Source organism: Caenorhabditis briggsae (assembly GCF_000004555.2).
Source record: "Caenorhabditis briggsae complete genome, chrX, whole genome shotgun sequence".
NCBI classification, from domain to species: Eukaryota; Metazoa; Nematoda; class Chromadorea; order Rhabditida; family Rhabditidae; genus Caenorhabditis; species Caenorhabditis briggsae.
Genome location: NC_013491.2, coordinates 7,356,627 through 7,377,023, shown reverse-complemented (window position 1 = coordinate 7,377,023; position 20,397 = coordinate 7,356,627). Strand labels below are relative to the sequence as shown.

The 20,397-nt window shown below is 34.4% G+C and overlaps 3 protein-coding genes across 3 annotated transcripts; 1 reads left to right on the top strand and 2 right to left on the bottom strand.

Annotated features, from left to right (window-relative positions):
- Positions 1 to 6,194: 6,194 nt before the first annotated feature.
- On the bottom strand, positions 6,195 to 7,449 carry CBG17112 (the record flags this gene model as incomplete). The annotated part of the gene is made up of 3 exons (XM_045239364.1): positions 6,195 to 6,314; position 6,448; positions 7,319 to 7,449. 3 exons carry the CDS (start codon positions 7,447 to 7,449, stop codon positions 6,195 to 6,197), a joined length of 252 nt encoding a protein of 83 aa, XP_045096151.1.
- A 3,515-nt stretch (positions 7,450 to 10,964) lies between these two features.
- Positions 10,965 to 12,893, top strand: CBG17113 (the record flags this gene model as incomplete). Its single annotated transcript, XM_002644115.1, has 5 exons — positions 10,965 to 11,226; positions 11,272 to 11,447; positions 11,825 to 11,937; positions 11,984 to 12,191; positions 12,762 to 12,893. The coding sequence occupies 5 exons, from the start codon at positions 10,965 to 10,967 to the stop codon at positions 12,891 to 12,893; spliced, it is 891 nt and encodes a 296-aa protein (XP_002644161.1).
- Positions 12,894 to 19,252: 6,359 nt separating this feature from the next.
- On the bottom strand, positions 19,253 to 20,397 carry CBG17114 (the record flags this gene model as incomplete). Its single annotated transcript, XM_045239363.1, has 5 exons — positions 19,253 to 19,450; positions 19,496 to 19,717; positions 19,768 to 19,952; positions 20,000 to 20,268; positions 20,393 to 20,397. The coding sequence occupies 5 exons, from the start codon at positions 20,395 to 20,397 to the stop codon at positions 19,253 to 19,255; spliced, it is 879 nt and encodes a 292-aa protein (XP_045096150.1).

Sequence of the window (20,397 nt, the reverse complement as noted above, 5' to 3'; positions counted from 1 at the left end):
TGCGTGAATTCGTTCATTTAGAAAAAAGTTGGAAACGAAAATTTGGGATTTGGGGCTAAAAAACCAATTTTTCCAATTTTTCACATTCGAATTTGTAAAAAGACAGATGAAGCAAAATTAAGAACAAAACTATAATTGTGACTAGTGTTTTACAGAAAGATATGCGTGAATTCGTTCATTTAGAAAAAAGTTGGAAACGAAAATTTGGGATTTGGGGCTAAAAAACCAATTTTTCCAATTTTTCACATTCGAATTTGTAAAAAGACAGATGAAGCAAAATTAAGAACAAAACTATACTTGTGACTAGTGTTTTACAGAAAGATATGCGTGAATTCGTTCATTTAGAAAAAAGTTGGAAACGAAAATTTGGGATTTGGGGCTAAAAAACCAATTTTTCCAATTTTTCACATTCGAATTTGTAAAAAGACAGATGAAGCAAAATTAAGAACAAAACTATAATTGTGACTAGTGTTTTACAGAAAGATATGCGTGAATTCGTTCATTTAGAAAAAAGTTGGAAACGAAAATTTGGGATTTGGGGCTAAAAAACCAATTTTTCCAATTTTTCACATTCGAATTTGTAAAAAGACAGATGAAGCAAAATTAAGAACAAAACTATGTTTGTGACTAGTGTTTTACAGAAAGATATGCGTGAATTCGTTCATTTAGAAAAAAGTTGGAAACGAAAATTTGGGATTTGGGGCTAAAAAACCAATTTTTCCAATTTTTCACATTCGAATTTGTAAAAAGACAGATGAAGCAAAATTAAGAACAAAACTATAATTGTGACTAGTGTTTTACAGAAAGATATGCGTGAATTCGTTCATTTAAAAAAAAGTTGGAAACGAAAATTTGGGATTTGGGGCTAAAAAACCAATTTTTCCAATTTTTCACATTCGAATTTGTAAAAAGACAGTGGAAGCAAAATTAAGAACAAAACTATAATTGTGACTAGTGTTTTACAGAAAGATATGCGTAAATTCGTTCATTTAGAAAAAAGTTGGAAACGAAAAATTGGGATTTGGGGCTAAAAAACCAATTTTTCCAATTTTCCACATTCGAATTTGTAAAAAGACAGATGAAGCAAAATTAAGAACAAAACTATAATTGTGACTAGTGTTTTACAGAAAGATATGCGTGAATTCGTTCATTTAGAAAAAAGTTGGAAACGAAAATTTGGGATTTGGGGCTAAAAAACCAATTTTTCCAATTTTTCACATTCGAATTTGTAAAAAGACAGATGAAGCAAAATTAAGAACAAAACTATAATTGTGACTAGTGTTTTACAGAAAGATATGCGTGAATTCGTTCATTTAGAAAAAAGTTGGAAACGAAAATTTGGGATTTGGGGCTAAAAAACCAATTTTTCCAATTTTTCACATTCGAATTTGTAAAAAGACAGATGAAGCAAAATTAAGAACAAAACTATAATTGTGACTAGTGTTTTACAGAAAGATATGCGTGAATTCGTTCATTTAGAAAAAAGTTGGAAACGAAAATTTGGGATTTGGGGCTAAAAAACCAATTTTTCCAATTTTTCACATTCGAATTTGTAAAAAGACAGATGAAGCAAAATTAAGAACAAAACTATGTTTGTGACTAGTGTTTTACAGAAAGATATGCGTAAATTCGTTCATTTAGAAAAAAGTTGGAAACGAAAATTTGGGATTTGGGGCTAAAAAACCAATTTTTCCAATTTTTCACATTCGAATTTGTAAAAAGACAGATGAAGCAAAATTAAGAACAAAACTATAATTGTGACTAGTGTTTTACAGAAAGATATGCGTGAATTCGTTCATTTAAAAAAAAGTTGGAAACGAAAATTTGGGATTTGGGGCTAAAAAACCAATTTTTCCAATTTTTCACATTCGAATTTGTAAAAAGACAGATGAAGCAAAATTAAGAACAAAACTATAATTGTGACTAGTGTTTTACAGAAAGATATGCGTGAATTCGTTCATTTAGAAAAAAGTTGGAAACGAAAATTTGGGATTTGGGGCTAAAAAACCAATTTTTCCAATTTTTCACATTCGAATTTGTAAAAAGACAGATGAAGCAAAATTAAGAACAAAACTATAATTGTGACTAGTGTTTTACAGAAAGATATGCGTGAATTCGTTCATTTAAAAAAAAGTTGGAAACGAAAATTTGGGATTTGGGGCTAAAAAACCAATTTTTCCAATTTTTCACATTCGAATTTGTAAAAAGACAGATGAAGCAAAATTAAGAACGAAACTATAATTGTGACTAGTGTTTTACAGAAAGATATGCGTGAATTCGTTCATTTAGAAAAAAGTTGGAAACGAAAATTTGGGATTTGGGGCTAAAAAACCAATTTTTCCAATTTTTCACATTCGAATTTGTAAAAAGACAGATGAAGCAAAATTAAGAACAAAACTATAATTGTGACTAGTGTTTTACAGAAAGATATGCGTGAATTCGTTCATTTAAAAAAAAGTTGGAAACGAAAATTTGGGATTTGGGGCTAAAAAACCAATTTTTCCAATTTTTCACATTCGAATTTGTAAAAAGACAGATGAAGCAAAATTAAGAACAAAACTATAATTGTGACTAGTGTTTTACAGAAAGATATGCGTAAATTCGTTCATTTAGAAAAAAGTTGGAAACGAAAATTTGGGATTTGGGGCTAAAAAACCAATTTTTCCAATTTTTCACATTCGAATTTGTAAAAAGACAGATGAAGCAAAATTAAGAACAAAACTATAATTGTGACTAGTGTTTTACAGAAAGATATGCGTAAATTCGTTCATTTAGAAAAAAGTTGGAAACGAAAATTTGGGATTTGGGGCTAAAAAACCAATTTTTCCAATTTTTCACATTCGAATTTGTAAAAAGACAGATGAAGCAAAATTAAGAACAAAACTATAATTGTGACTAGTGTTTTACAGAAAGATATGCGTAAATTCGTTCATTTAGAAAAAAGTTGGAAACGAAAATTTGGGATTTGGGGCTAAAAAACCAATTTTTCCAATTTTTCACATTTGAATTTGTAAAAAGACAGATGAAGCAAAATTAAGAACAAAACTATAATTGTGACTAGTGTTTTACAGAAAGATATGCGTAAATTCGTTCATTTAGAAAAAAGTTGGAAACGAAATATTGGGATTTGGGGCTAAAAAACCAATTTTTCCAATTTTTCACATTTGAATTTGTAAAAAGACAGATGAAGCAAAATTAAGAACAAAACTATAATTGTGACTAGTGTTTTACAGAAAGATATGCGTGAATTCGTTCATTTAGAAAAAAGTTGGAAACGAAATATTGGGATTTGGGGCTAAAAAACCAATTTTTCCAATTTTTCACATTCGAATTTGTAAAAAGACAGATGAAGCAAAATTAAGAACAAAACTATGGCTCCTACAAAAATCAAAAAGCATTTTCCATCAAGTAAGTGTCATGATTTCAAATAAAACAATTCGATGTTATGGAAAGTTGAAAAATTCAATTCTGCTAAAAAAAGCTAGACGGAAACATTATTTTCCACAAAATCGTCTAAAACGGCAAATAATGCGGAGGGTACACAAATTTTGGGGTCTATGGGATACAAAATACAAGATACCCGAAAAAAACAGAATGTTGTACCACCGAATTGTGAATGTTGTACCTTCAAATCACTTTGCTATTGTACCCTCCGAATTACGTACCCAACTAAACGTAGTGCAACGACAAACATTTTTTTTATAATTCACAGAACATCGTCTAATTTTCAGATATGTTGAAAGAATCTGGATCAACATAATTTGGTTACCTGAAGCCAAACGCCACCACATCAATCGAATTTTCACATCATCATCACCTTTTTCGGACGACAAAGCTGTGAACTGACGATCAGTCAAGATTCTCCGTAGCAGATATCTTATTCCGAGGGAATGGTTGCCATAGAACAAAGCGCTGTCAGCAGTGATAGGGAGATTTTCCGTTCCTGTTTTTCTCTGGTGGTCATCAATTGAAGTTGCAATCTTTAGGCCCATTCGAACACGATATCATATCTTCTGCGTTTCATCATTCAACGTGAGTTTTCGGTAGTGCTCGTTTAAAACATCATTTGCATATTTTCAGATTGTTTTCTACACTTCACCCTAATTCATGGATTTTGGAATCGGGAACTTGCCGTCATTTTCGTTTATTTCACATCAAAATTGAAGCAAGTAACTTGAAATGATGAGCTACTGACAGCAACTATCGCCACCGAGATCGTCATGTTGGCTACCAAACAATTCTGTGTCTTAACAGCAATCACAAGAAAAACGCTCCAGATAGCAAGAAACTGTCATTCGAAAGCTAGAAAAATAAGAACTGACTTTTTTTTCAGCAGTTCATTTGATCAATTCACTATGGTTAGTTGTATCTGACGCTTTCTAACTAATTCACATTCTTTTCAGACAAATCGTTGGTGACTTAACTCAATGCTTCGTCGACATTCTTCAATGTTCGCTTACCAAAACAACTTTCCACGAGACTCAAACATTATAAGAGCCAATGGAAACAAACTGGAATACATTTTATGGAACACATTCTATTTGAATTTTCCTTCTCCGACTCGTTGCATCACTGTCGTCATACCAAACCAATGGAATTAGCTGGGCTATTACTTCAGAAAAATGGCAAAGAGTTGGAATTTTCTTTTAAGTGAGTCGTTTGATTTTGAAATATGGCTGACGGGTTCGACCTTCTCAAAACGTGATAAAAATTCAAATGTCACAAGAAAATTCTAAAACAAACTTTTTTTATGAAATCATATTGTCTGTACAATAAAATCTGGGCAAGGGGCGGCGCTTACGCGACACGCCCCTTTATGCAACAGTGGCGCACACTTTTTCGGGGATATTTTTGCGCACACACCTTTCTGCGTTTTCCCTCGCGTTTTCGTCGATTAATGAAGCGACTTTGACTAATTTTTGGTGTTTAATTTCGATTTCTTCATCGATTTTTTAAAGATTTTGAAAAAAATTTTGGTTTTTCTTCTAATTATGATTATTCGAGATATTTTTGCTGGTTTTTATGGCGCTCATTGATATGCTAACGAATTTTAATCGTTTTTTTTTTCAGCGAAAGATCGACAACACTGGACAGTCGGAAAAAATAGGAAAAAGAAGAAAAATTTATAATAATTAGACAACAAAATCTAAAATCGTGAAAAATAAAATAAATTTCAGAGCGCTCCATCATCATTCATAATTCATAATTTTTCTTTGCAGATAATAATGTTTCTTTGTTGTTTTCATACTAAAAAAGTTCTGAATACTTAATGTTCACATTTTTTCTCTTTTCCTGCGCAATTTGTTCCAGAATCGCTTCAGTGTCCAGAATTGCTTCAGTGTCCACCTAGACGGCGATGGCTTCTTGGGGTTGCCGGTTGAAGGGGGAATGTTCGTTGTGGTGTGATACTCATGTTTTCTGGATTGTTTTACATTAAAAACTCAATTTTATTCAATTTCTATGAGAAAAAGTGTGAAAAATGACATCTGAAAATTCCGCGAAAAATATCCCCGAAAAAGTGTGCGCCACTGTTGCAAAAAGGTGCGTATCAGGAACGCCCCCTTTTTCGGCCGCGGCGCGCCCACGTTTTATTGAATAGACAGTAGAATCCAGATGAGGAATCAATCGCAGATTGTTTGCCTTCTGAATGGGTGTCTGATTTGTAGCGCAAGCTTGGAAAAAGGAGAAAAGAATGAAATGTGAATCGGTGTCTTTGCATGGTGATTTGTCAGCCACGCCGATTCATTTAGTCTTCATAGTGAAATCATGTTTTTCTGTGTTTCTGCATGTATCTGTCCCTTTTTTGTTTCGCCCAATACATCTGCTCAACTTCTAATTCAATTTCCTGCTAGTTGTCTAGAAAAGAATGTTCTTATTTAAGCTCTGTGTGATTTTTTATCAAACCGAGCTTCACATGTCAGTAAAGTAAATGTAACCATGTCCGTTCCAACAAGGAGGTGTTACATGCTGATGAGACCAGCACCTCCTTTTATTTTCTTTTTTTCATTTGACTGTCCATGCACTTGGTCGAAACAGTCTTTTTTCAATTTCATCCGAAACGCAAAAAAATAAAGCGTTTTTTCAGAACTTAAAGCAATTTATTGAATATATTTTGATGTCAGGGAAATTATAACAAAAACAAAAATAACGGCATGAAAATAATAACAAAAATCGTGTCTATAAACTTGGTTCCTCTACATTTGAGCAGCGTTGTTTCCATCCACTTTAACATGGCCATAGACACCTGCAAAAGCCTTGTTCTTCGAATACGTTGGATGACTGCTTTCAACCGAGAAACCAGTCATTGCTTCAATCTGACATTTTTTTATTACTTGTGTTTCATAACCACAGAAACCTACAAGGTTTTGGTACGGGCGTATGCAAGCTCATTCCATCTTCATCGGAGTAATCGTAGTCCGTAAACTGGATAAGTTCACTTGCTGTCACTCTGGAAAACAGCATACTTGAATAATCAGGACCCGGCGGGCCCGGGTTTTTAAATTTTCAAATTTCAGAAGTTTTTTCAATTTTTTTGTGAAACAAAAATGGTACCTTATCTTGAAAAAAATTTTATTTTACAGAAAAATTGTTCATTTTTTCTACTGATCTCGAAACAATTTTCCGAAAAGATGAAAAAGAATCTAAAAACTGGGTATAAAATGACCAAAAAAAGTGGGTATGAAATGACCAAAAAAAGTGGGTATGAAATGACCAAAAAAGTGGGTGTAAAATGACCAAAAAAGTGGGTATGAAATGACCAAAAAAATGGGTATGAAATGACCAAAAAGGTGGGAAAAAATTCAGTGTCACGTTTTTTCTCACGTTTATTTCTATTTTAAAAAATCCAGAATTTTTATCGAGGAATTTCTGTACTTTTTACTTTTTTTAGGAAAATTGTTTCCACGTTTTTCTCTTCTCCTTCAGAAGTCCAGAATTTCATCGCTCAATTTTCTGTACTTTTTCATCTCACGTTTATTTTTTTCCCAATATTTTCAAATAAATCGTGTAAATTTTTTTCCCGGCTTATTTTCTAAGCTTCAAATTTGCAATAAAACCCGAGCAGAAAACTGGTACTATTTGTTCATTTATTCAACCGCATATTATATATGGAACAAATAAAGAGAATAGTTTACCAAAACTTTGTGATTTCAACAACAAGAGACGAGAAAATAATTTTTTGAAAATCACAGGCTCTTATATCATCAATACTTTATCAGTTGACAGATTTTTAATATCACAGTTATTTAATATCAAAAATGCAAAAATTAAGTATCTACAATAATAGTTGTTTCCCACAAATTTCAGCAGAAAAGCTCACCCAGGAGCCAAGTTATACGCGTTTATTATTTCTGTAATTTGGATGTGGTTGGCTCCTGCCTCAGAAATGTGTCTTTGAACTGGACAATTGTTTCCGAATCCTTTTGCAATTAGAAGCGGGTAGATGAGCATTGTCAATTCGGCAAATTGAAGAAAATGAAATGTGGATTGAAGAAAATGAAATGTCAGTGTCTTTGCATGGTAATTTGTTAGCCACGCCTATTCATTTTGTCTTCATAGTGAAATCATGTCTGTCTGTATGTCTGCATGTATCTGTCATCTTTTTGTTTTGCCCAATACGTCTGCTCAACGTCTAACTCAATTTCCTGCTAGATATCTAAAAGATTTTTCGTCAGAACTAGCTCCAACTGTCTGTAGAGTGAATGTAACAATGTCCGTTCCAACAAGGAGGTGTCACATGCTGATGAGACCAGCACCTCTGTTCATTTCTCTTTTCATTTGACTGTCCATGCACTTGGTCGAAACAGTCTTTTTTTCAAAATTTGTCCAAGATTCCGAAAAATGAAGTTTTTATAATTATATTGATGCCAATACTGAATGAATTTAACTAGAACAGTTTTCCCATAAAAAAGTCTCAAAAATCATAAAACCGAATTGTTTATTTAACATCCTAATTTTTTGAAGTTTGTTTTGGTTCGCTTGCTCTGGCGTTCCGTGTCAAAGTCACCAAAAGTTTTTTGTCAGAGCTAGTTTCAACTGCTTGTAGAGTAAATGTAACAATGTCAGTTCTGACAAGGAGGTGTCACATGCTGATGAGACCAGCATCTTTGTTATTTGCATTTTTATTTGACTGTCCATGCACTTGGTCGAAACCGACTTTTTTAAATTTCATTCGAAATGTAAAAAATTTTTAAGTCTTTGAAAAATTTATTGAAAGTATTTTGATGTCAGGAAAATTATTAAAAACGAGTTGTAAAATCTTTAAAAACCGCTTGGATCGATGGTCTTCCTCCTGTGTTTGGGTAGTTGTCAAAGAATTGCAATCAAACTGAAACTGATTTGCTTTTTTCAGTTACTCTCTGATAGAAAACCATTGCAATTTGAGCTCAATTATCTCGGTTTTTATGAGAGGTACCAAAAATCTGTCAACTAATAAAATGTAGGTGATATCATAATGAACATTTTATCAGTTGACAACTTTTCCATATTTTTTAAAAGAATCGAGATAATTGAGCTCAAAGTGTAGGTTACAGTATAAACTTACCATATCACACTTCCTTTGATGGTCCCCTACAGAGACTTGCTCCAAAAATTGTCTTCCACATTGGCACATGAAACGGAAGCACCTTCTGAAAAAGTTAAGGGTTGAATGTCAGAGACCTGGAAACTTACGTGTGAGCTGAAAAGCTCTCATTTATAGCTACACAGTTGTTCACATAGCCACATATTCCATTTCGCTCGGGGTAGGTACAGATAAGAAGGATCCCTCCGGGTGGGTACCTGTAAATGAGAGGGTTTGAAATACGACTCAAAAAAGATTTGGTTGGAAACATATTTAAAGGTGGGAGGACAGGAGATTTTTCGTAGGATTTTTGTAGCCAGGGTATGCATTCTACCGTGACGGTGTACAACGCTTAATGTCACTCTGCTTACAACTGTCGTCCTCGCCTTTTTCTATGTAATCAGGCGCCGGCTTTCTCTTTGCCCGCGTGGCTCAGTCGGTAGCGGCACCACACCCTCAATCCTTGCTCACACAAGTTCGACTCCTTGAGGGGCCCCGTTTAAAGGTACACACCTCGAAAAAATAGATTTCAAATTTTGAACTTACTGAGCACCATTCTGACCACTGGTGTTTTGTTCGGAGCTTGCTCTTCTGGAACTTTTGGAGCTTCTCTTCTTCTAATTTGAGCTTCAGAAATCGTGTATCTTGTGGAATAGAATTTCAGAAAAATAGGGAATACACTCCAAAAGGTCCTGATTCAGTACCAGACCATTTTGGAGCGAGGAATATTGATGAAAATCAGGGTATTTTAGACCGGTGAAAATCAGATACCAGTCAGTGGGTGAGTAGAATAGATGAATAAAAAGGGACTATTGGGAGAGTAACCGAAGGAACTAGAGAGCCAGACGGTCAGCGAGAGAGCGTGGAAAGAAAAGAGAGAGGACGAGAGAGTATTGTCCGAACACCGTCCTGTGTTTCTCAACCAGATGGGGGCGCATAAAAAAGTGCGTGACTTTTCTAAAGATACGCAGAGAAAAAACAGCTGCCTCGTTTTCAAGTTTTCTTTAAGTGTTTTCTAGTTTTTTAGAAATTTGATTTGTAGAAAATGATTGAGCATGTCAAGCGCTTCAAAATGAGTCTAAACACAAATAGGCCCTGCCCACTTTGAGGTCAAGCTCCATCCATTATTTTCGCCACAGAAAAAAAATTAATTTTGTTTTGATAATTAGTGATTTCTCTAGGTACCGAGGGGCACGAAAAAAAGTGGTCTCGTTATTCACCATGTCCGAAAGTATATGTGTACCAATTTTCAAGAAGTTCTGAACCACTGTCTGAAGACACTTCCCTTGTCAGTTCCTTCGAAAGGTATCAAGAATTAGTCCACTAACATAATGCTGGTAGAGGATGCTGGTTTTTTGAGTTCTCGGTAATCCATGACTACATACTACACACAACTATAGGAGTCCCATGTCTCTCTGAGTTATTCAAGTATATGTGCGAGACAGACACACACACACACAGACACACAGAAAAGTTTCCTTAGTAAGAAGTAGATCTCACAGGTATGTTTGTGTGTGTATGGTGGGGTCATCATCCTCCTCAATAACATAGTACGTTGTTTTCTTCCCAAGAGGAAATCTTCAAGGACTAGCATATAGCCGTTCAATACCAAACCGTCTACACGTCATCAAAATTGTTGTTGTCGAGCAGTTGTCCTCTCATTATGGTCTTCGGGTTTGCCGCGCACTAGTCTCTTTTTATTGTCGTAGGAAATATGTGTGGATGTGATTTCTTTCTGTTTTTGAGCGTTTTTCTTCGTTCTCAATTTCGAATTTCTTTTTTTCTCTTATCGTTGTTGAAAAAAAAATCCTCAAAATTTGTTTTTTGATTTTTTTTTGCAAAACCGCTGGCTTTCACATAACAGAGAGAACCTCGTAAAGATTTCCTCGTAAAGATTTTTTCAAGTTTTGCTTGTATTCTCTCCTCGCTCTCCTATCTCCTCTTCTGCCTTTTTGAAAACGAAAAGGGAATATGTTTTGATTTCCTAGGTTTTTGTTCGTGCCAGGCAACGTATGTAGCGGTGTTTGCATGAAATGTTGTTTTTGAGAAAATTAGTATTCTTATTTTTTGAACTGATACAAGAAGCAGCAATATTTTCAATTGTATTTTTTGTATTCCTAATTTCTTATTTTTTTTAAATATAGAATTCGGATTTTCTGAATTTCAAAATAATTTTTAAAATTGCTTGAGAAGCTTTTAAAATATTTCTCAAAACTTAATGTTTCCACTCCATTTTTGTTGGCTGATCTTTCAATAAAATATTTTTTGAAATTATTGCATTTTCTTGAAATTTATAAAGCCCGTCATCTTACACGGTTTGTGCTGTTGTTCATTTTGCAATACAAACTTACGTTACCTGCATCTTATTACTACCTAAATTCAACATTTTAAAATGATTTTCCAGATGTCGAAACCAATGTTCACAGTCGACGAGAAATTCGTTGCCTTCTACGATGGATCGAAACCACGAGAGGCTTCTGTCTTCGGATTCAAAGAAGTCAGAGGACGTCTTCACTATCAAATCCATTTCATTGGATTCTCTTCATTTTACGATGATACCATTCCAGTTGGAGAAGAATCTGGAAAAATGATCAAAGGCACAATGAAGGACTTCAAGAGGAGGCAAAAAGAAGCTGTGCAAGCGGCGAAGAGTCAGGAGTCGTCAGGTATCAAATTCAGCCTAAAAGATTTCCAATAAGCTATTTTTTCAGAAGGTCCGTCTACCTGTGCTGGTTCTTCGGCTGGACTTTTGGAGCCAACACCAATTGTCGGATTCAACTGGCCACCAATTCTGAAGAATGTCATTGCACTCGATCACCACCGCATCCATCAGCACTTCGAACATCAACTTCCATGTAGATTCACAGTGGACAAAATTATGGAGGAGGTGACTTTTTATAAACTATTTGAAGAACTGATCAGTGCTAGGGAAAAAAATTCGAAATCCAAATTTTTTTATCGTTTTTTTGTCGGTCACCAGAGAAAGAGAAAGAAAACAAATTCTCGGAGATCTGGAAATGGTAAACTTTTAAAATAAGTCTATTTCCTAAAAAAATAATTGAAGAAAGAAAGTTCATACTGGATTAACAATTAAAAATGTTACCAGAGTCTGAAATAGTTTCATTTCAATCTGAAATTTTAAACAAAACCCCGAAAATCTTTTTTCAAGTATTTTACGGTTTTTTTTCTTCAAAATAACGTTACTGAGTTTTTTTAAACAAGATTTTGTCGATAATAATAATTCAGTCCAATCAAAAATTACAGTACCTCGAGCACTTCGAAACATTGCCGGAAGTCACGGATGATGGACCAACCAACACAGTTCTCGTCAAGAAGAATCTTTCTATGGTGAAAAGGATGTTCAATGCGGTTCTCCGGTTTTTGGTGTCTTCTTGAAAACTTAAAAAATCGTTGTATTTTCAGAAACTTCCTTCTTTACAAACCGGAGAGATTTGGCTACAATGACCTATTGAAAGATAAAGCAAAGGAAAACAAGGTGGAGTATCAGTGTGTCAGCCAACTGCCAGATCTCCCAGCATCGGAGCTTTTTGGACTGGCTCATCTTCTCCGATTGTTCGTTAACTTCCCGCAGCAATTGAAGAACTTGAAGCTCAATAATGCGGTGATCAATGTGAGTTTTTTTTCTCTTTTTACGAACAGTTACTTTTAAAATTTTGCAACTCTTTGAATTAAGCAGTTCCATTTTGGACGGTATGCAGGGTTAGCCAAAATTATCATCTCAAAATGACAATTTTAATGAAAATTGTCAAATTTGGGTGTCTGAAAAAGTTTTTGTTTCTTGAACGTTTCATTTTCAAAATTTGGAATTATAAAACAAATTTGAAACTCATTATTCGCTCTTTTGCTTGAGAGATACCCAGATATCAGAAAAAACCCTTTAAAATTTCGAAAATCAAAACTGAAATTCATGAAAAAAGGCAATACTGTTTCAAGCAGCTTATCTTTCCAGCGATTGATTATATAAGAATTCGCAAACTACAAAAATAAAGTTCTGTGTTTGATTTGAAATCCCTAATTTTTTTCGGGGCAAACTGACAACCAAACTGACAAACAGTTTTTCCTGCCATCCAAATTTGACTATTTTCAATTGAAATAGTCATTTTTGGATAGGTCTTTGCCAGATTCAAATGAGAGCTACTTGAAATCCATAACTGTTTCAACAAAATGAACATGTTTTCAGCGCACCATTGAGTCCTTGCAAGGATTCATGGACTTCCTCAAAGAGAACCGAGAGAAGTATTGGAAAGAGGATTGCGGCTATGTGACACTCGCATCGTATATCCGACGTCAGCTGAGCAACAATGGCATGTAAATGCCAAAATTCGGAATTCCCTCTCTCATCGACTTCCATTGTATTCTCTTCTTTCAAAATTTCCCTCATATCTGATCTTATTTCCCCCATCACTTCCCCCGATCTTATTTCAAGAATCTCGTTCTTTTTCAATTGAGTAAAAAAATTTGTGCAAATAAACGCTGTAGCATGAAATCAAAAAGGTTGAGCGGCTGAAAAAGTTAAGCTCAGTGATACGGAGTTTTTGAAATTTTTCTGGCAATAAGTCAACAGAATACACTTATCCAAGCTACATGCACTTCATTCAATAATTATCACTCAAAATACAAGAGGAGCTAATGAACCTGTTTGGATGCTGTTTACAACTTGAAGGCGTACAACAATTCAAATCCAATCTCTCTGAAAGAACTGGCTACATATATTTTCACCCAGCTTGAATTTAACTCACTTAAAAATGTTTTCCGGCATTGGAGTTTCTTGTTTATAGCATGAGAGCTGGGATTTCGAATGCAACGTCTGAGATTTCGAAGGGTACACAGTCGCGTGTTGGGTTGTTTCACATGAAGTGATCACTAAATTTCTACGTAAAGTTTTTTTGTTCAGTTTAATTTCTGAAGATGTGAAATTTGAATTTTCAATACATTCTTGGGATGAATTAGTAAAACTTATTGAGTTTGAAGGAAAGGAAACTAACCCTTTGTGTATTTTTCAGCAGCTGGTAGTTGCATGACACATATGCCATGGAAGAACAAGACAAGAAGAAAAATAATACTTTTTGAATTCATTTTTGGTTGATACAAAGAGAGGAACATTTCTCTTCATATACTGAATTTTTTTCTGCGAATTTTTCAAGGCCCGCCCATTTTTGGTTTTTTGAACAATTTTAGCACCGCCTCTCAACAAACGTCATCCGAAGATCATCGGTTGAACGATGCATTGAAATAAAACATATCATTGATGAAAGGATCATTATGAAAATAATGATAAACACCAAATTAACTGGTAAATGATAATTGAACTAAAGAATAATGCAATTTGGAAATTACACAAATGAATACAAATAATTGCAAGTAAATGAGTCGTGTTCTATTGAAAGAAACAACATTTCAAGCTGAAAGGATTTAAGCCCAGGAAAATTGCAAAATCCAACACTTTCCAAATTTCCGCACAGAAAATTACTCAGAAAACAACTGCACAAACGTATGAAATGGGGTAGTCTAATATTATTTATTGAGAATCAACGAAAGGAGAAGATAATGGTAGAAGTACAAAATCGAACTTGTCTTTTTTTCGCAGGACTTCTTAGAATCTAGATAATACATAACAATTTAGAAGCTTGATAATACATATTTTTGGACTTTTCGGAATCTTGATGATACATAAAAATGTAAATGTTTCCTTTTTTGCAAAAAAAAAAGATGAACTTCAAATGCCTATAAAATCTGTTGGATGAAACTGAATCATTGAACAAACAAATTTCTAGCGATTCCAGAAGTAGCATTGAGTTAAAAAAGTTTTTAATTTTTTTTTGTTCGTGAAAGCTTTTTGTTTAAAAGCCCTGTTTTTGTTGAGTGGGCTACAAACATATATCTGAACTGTTACAACTGAAATTACATCTGAAATTTGAAAGTTCATACAACAAAGTCTACTACATATATTTTTAGACACCCAAAGTTGGCCCAATCAACTTTTAAGTTAAGCCAGCGTGATTTGTTTTTTAAAGCTGCACCAAAGCTTCTGAAAAGCTGCACCAACGCTTCTGGAAAACTTTTATGGTTTTTTGATCTTCATTTTTTTCAATGGTTTTTGAGTGATGATCAACTTCAATTATTATCAGACAGGCCGCGGTTGTTTTTTGTTATGCTAATATCTTTATATCACACAGCACAAGAAATGTTTTGTCCTGTTATTTTTTGTTGAAAAACTATTCAAAATTTTTTTTCTTATGGAAAGGTATTGAAAAATGAAAAAAAAAGTTTTCATCTGAAATAAGGTTTGAGATAAATGGTTTGGAGAAAAGTGATTCGCAGTCAGTAGGGTTCGAACATACAAGGAGGGGTAGATAAGTCATGATGAAATCGCAGAGGAGAGTATAGACAAGGAAGACACATGAAGATATAAGATAGAACAGGAATGGGAAAAACGTGGAGTGGGTAAGAGTTTTGCACATTTTGAATTCGAGGGACGAAAAATTGGGATATATGTACGAAATTTTGATTAAAGTAAACATATACTAATATTATTTAAAACTCAAAAAGTAATGACATCTTTTGGACTAATTATTTGAACAGGGGATGTCCAAGCTGTTGTTATTTCTATGTTTTCTGCTTATTCTGCACCTTTCTTTCATGCTTGAGCATTTTCTGGACGCGATCGAACATGTATGGAAAATGTTGAGATTGGAATTCAAGTCTAATGTGCTCAAAAACATAAAAGCGGGACCTCTAACATGGAATGACTCAAAAGTGTTACCCTCGAAAAAAAATCGAGACCCATATGGTTGGATAGAGCGTAAAAAGTTATTCTAGAATCCAAACGGAATAGTTGGTAAAATTTTTTTTTGAGAGTTATGTCCAAAAAGTACAAAAAAATGGCTAAATTTTCAAAAAATTGTAACTTTGTCAGTTTATGTCTGTTTGTCGAAATTCAAAATAGATAGACAATCAAATGAACATTTGAAAACAATTGTTTTTTGATTTTTTTCCTATTGATTGGATTATTGATTTTTTGAAAAAACCGAAAATTTTTTCAATATCTCAAAAATCATAGGTTAACTTTTTTTCATTATGACCATTGGATTCAGCACATTTGATTTACTACAGAAACTTGTCAATACCCCAAAGGAAGTCATGCTCACACAAGTTATGCCGAAAAATATCGATTTTTGGCACTTGGCTGCTTTGAATTCGTTGTCCTCGGCGGCCGGTATGATGAGGGGCATACTTGTTTTTGTGATTTTTACATGCATATCGTTTGCCTAGAATGTTTGAATAAAAATACTGCGAAATACAAAGTCAATTTTTCAAATGCCGTACCATTTCTTAAAATCATCATCTTGAAAAAATTAAAATTTTGACATGTGACAGGGCACATCTATAGTTAAACTTGATAGAAACACACAAAATTTTTTTATCATAATTAGAAGAACCTAATCTTATCAACGCCTTAAACAGAATTTTGCTTTAGGCCCTAGAATCAAAAATATTCACGCTTTTCCGAGCCTGACCCCTATTTTTTGTGAAGTGTGACATGTGACAGAGCACATCTATAGTTAAACTTGATGAAAACAGCCAAACTCTTGTTAAAACATAACTAATTTAACAAAATTTTATCAACGGCTTGAACAAAATTTTGAATTAGGCCCTAGTAATGCAAATATTCACTGATGGGACACCTTTTGTTTTTCATCATAACTAGTGAACGAAAAAAATTACTGAAAAACTGTTAACGCCATTCGATTTAAAATTAAAAAATACTATTAGAAAAATGTTATTAATTTGTTTCGTCTTGTGAAAATAGGTGAAACGGAAAAATGTCGATTTCGGCTGTCCAAAGCTGGAAGGATATCTTTCGGAAATCGTTCATTTAACCTACTTTCACTAGACGAACCAAGCTGATTTTATCTTTTTAATAGTGATTTTTAAATTCAAATCGAATAACAGTTTTTCGACAATTTTTTTCGTTCTCGAGTTATGATGAAAAAGAAAAGGTGTCCCATCATCAGTGAATATTTGCATTTCTAGGGCCTAATTCAAAAATTTGATCAAGCCGTTGATAAGATTTTGTCATATTGATCATGTTTAAACAAGTGTTTGGCTGTTTTCATCAAGTTTAACTATAGATGTGCTCTGTCACACGTCACACTTCACAAAAAATAGGGGGTCAGGCTCGGAAAATCGTGAATGTTTTCATTTCTAGGAACTAAATCAAAATTCTGTTCAAACCGTTGATAAGATTATGTTCTTCTAATTATGATAAAAGAAAGAGTTGGGGTGTTTCTATCAAGTTTAATTATAGATGTGCCCTGTCACATGTCAAAATTTTGATTTTTTTCAAGATGATGATTTTAAGAAATGGTACGGCATTTGAAAAATTGACTTTGTATGTCGCAGGATTCTATTTCAAACACTCTAGGCAAACGATACGCAAGTGAAAATCACAAAAACAAGTATGCTCCTCATCATACCAACTATTCCGTTTGGATTCTAAAATAAATTTTCACGCTCTATCCAACCATATGGGTCTCGATTTTTTTCGAGGGTAACACTTTTGAGTCATTCCATTTAAGTCTCCTCTAATATATTATCATCTAATATAGTACCATCTAAGTACGATTTGTCATTAGCTTTGCACTCTGATTTTTCGGGAAACGTTTTTGTGTTTTACTTTTCTCTTGACTCCTTCCAATGTGAAAAGGCAAAAGACCAATATCGCTGTACCCCGATGAAGTTGAAAGCCAGTTGTCAGTGGGATTAAATGCCTTAATTAATAAATCACGGCGAATATCGAAAAATGAAATGGCTTACTTTAATTCCAGCACATTCTGGGCTCTGTACTTGAGAAAGTGTGAAACACGATGATTTTCGGACTCCAGAGATCCAAAACATGCTTGCTTTGTAACCGTCCAGCGAAGTGGTCATGCTACCTTGCTCTAAATAGAAAAAAATGTTAATTCAAATTGATGTTTTGAAAACAAACCTGTTGCAAAAAGTCTTTCTTCCGCACTTTCTAGTCCGGCAACAACACTAAAATTTTGGATCGAACATATTTGTTGCACTTCAACATAGTTGATTTTTCCTGTTGGACTGGTGTACAGCGAAAGACAATATTCCGTTTTTGGACGTGTGAACTTAATTTAATTTAATTTGTTTATTGATCAGGTGTAATAAAACATTAGAGGGCAGGACATGAAAGACTCAGAAAAAATGCCCCATACGAGGCCGATCTGAGTAGGGGAGGGGAAACGGGATAATTTAGATATTTGACACAGGAAAGATGTAACCGGTAGAAAAAGAAAAATAGGGAGCAAATATATCAATAACGGGTAATACTGGAAGAAATTAAGGATTCAAACTCGGAAGGTAGGAGAAATCGGGTAACTTGGGAAGTGATGGCGTTCCACAGGGGAACAATTGAAGAAAAATAGTCAGAGGAGTAGGTGAATCCTGGAGCGCAAAAAACGGTTTCTGGAAGAAAAATTGGATAAGCTTGAAATTGATCCTTTTCTGTTTATTTACTGTTGTACGTAATTATCATCATCGACTCTGTTTCGTTGTCAATTGTGTACCCTGTGTAAGGTGCACTCGAATCTTTGATTTCAGTTTGAAGTGGCAACATATAGTAACTAAATGGACAGTCTTCTTCTCGACTTAAATTGAAAAAATCCTTTTCTGAAAATGACGACTTTTTAATCTCACCTTTAGTGCGATTTTTGTAACAATGCCATAATCAAACAACTGCAGGTATGATTATAAAAATAAACGATCTTTCCAAATTATAACACATTGTAGCACATAAAGTCTTGTTCAACGCATTGGTAGTGTTATCAACGGTAGAGTCAATGACTACAGGCTGACCATAAAACTCGAAGATACGTTTGCCAGACTAAAATATTGTGAAAAATATAATCCCGATGGCAAAAATTGAAACAAATAATCTGTCAATTAATGAACTAACCCCAAAACGGAATATTAAAACAAATTTCGCAAAAAAAAAAAATTGAAACACTTCTGAAATTCCAAAGATGTTCCGAACTTAAAAAACCCGGTCACTGGGTATCTCCAGCCCCGGCCTGGATTTTACAACTATTTTTTTCTTCTCTACTGCTTTTGAAACTGTAACTAACCATCGAAAACGGCATGAGAAGCAAAAGCAGGACAATATTCCGAGAATTCGTTGAAATAAGGAAAAAATTCAATTGAGGAAATGAAAAAAAAATGAGAATGAGAAAAAAAATTTCTGAAGAAAGAAAGAATATGAGCATATTAAATTTGTTGTTCTTAGCAACCCGCGGATCCATGTTTTTTTTGGAGAAAAAACAAATGTTTGTAGTATGAATTCGGTGTGGATGTTGGGAGATAATAATGAGAAACCTACCAGTTTCCTCTTGAACTACTTTGTTAGCTTTGTACGTGTTACGTGAATCTGGCGAGAATTCAAATTCGAAAGTTCTGCAAACTGAAGTTGTGTTAATCTTTTTTTGCCAGTTCCCAAGCACATGGCTAGTGTAAGAATGTCTTTTTTTTTCTTTTTGTGTCCTTCTGATAAACTAATTAAAAAAAAAACAAAAAATGCATTACACTAGTATTTATTCGAGTTGTAAATTCATAAATCCCAGGAATAAAGTATTCTGAATTAGTTATCTTCTTTCAATCCACGTCTCAAGCAACCACGACCGCATCATTGATTTCCTTGTACTCAATCGGAGATAAAGGAGAAACACGAGGAATTGCCGTTTCGTAAATATTCCAAATTGGCGACAAATCCGTCTTTTTATCAAAAACCATCGTATCGAAAATCGTGATAAGTGTCGCCATCCAGTGTTGTTCTGGAGGGAAAAAAGACCTCGGGCTAGTGTGCTGAAATAATTAATTTCTGGATATTCAAGCATTTTATAAACTTACGAATTCACGCTTCGCGTCTATAAGTGATTTGTTTTTGGTGTTGAAAATCGGTGCACCCAAGCACTCCGCAATCAAATATAATCCGGAAACGAAATCATCTCGCTCACTAAATTCTTTCCCAATCATCACGTGCCAGCTCGTTGGGTAGCTGTTGAAGCGACATTTTTGACGCGGAAAAGATTTGGAGGCGTTGCCCAAGTCAATCACACTGATCACGATTTCCTGAAATTTTTAAGTTAGCATTTCCACTTTTTATTTAATTTTTAACTTACTTTTCCCTGTTGTTTCATTGTGATGTTGTCTCGATTGATGTCGCGATGCAAATATCCCACGTGATGAAGGGAATGAAGAGCTTTCGTGAGGCTATAGGAAATGCGGAGAGAGTTCGCATTGGAGAAAACTCCATTCTTATTTCTGGACAAGACATCTCCAAGAGATTCCCCCTCTGCACTCATTACTGAAATTTTTTAAATTTAATTTCAATAATTTGAATTACAAACTTACTGATCACACGATAACTGGCGGTTTCGAAGTGGTTCTTCATCTGTGGCCAACGTTTGATCCCAATCAATTTGGTCAACACGGCGATCTCCATCTCAAATTTGCCAGACACGTCATCCGATTTTCTCGCCACTTTTGCCACCAGCACTTGATCATTGTCATGGCTATCCTGGACTTTGAAGGCGGTCGCAAAGCTGCCGTATCCAATACGGTTGACGATCTTGTATTGTTTGTTGATAAATGTTCCTTTGGTGTAGCAGGAGATCGGATTCCTGAAAAAAAACCGTTCGAAAAATTGACTCAAAGTTAAGAGTTTTTCCTTCTTTCCTACGGCAGTTAAATTACTATAACCTAGAACTGATACTCATAACTACCGTTTTTCAAGCCCAAACTTACATCAT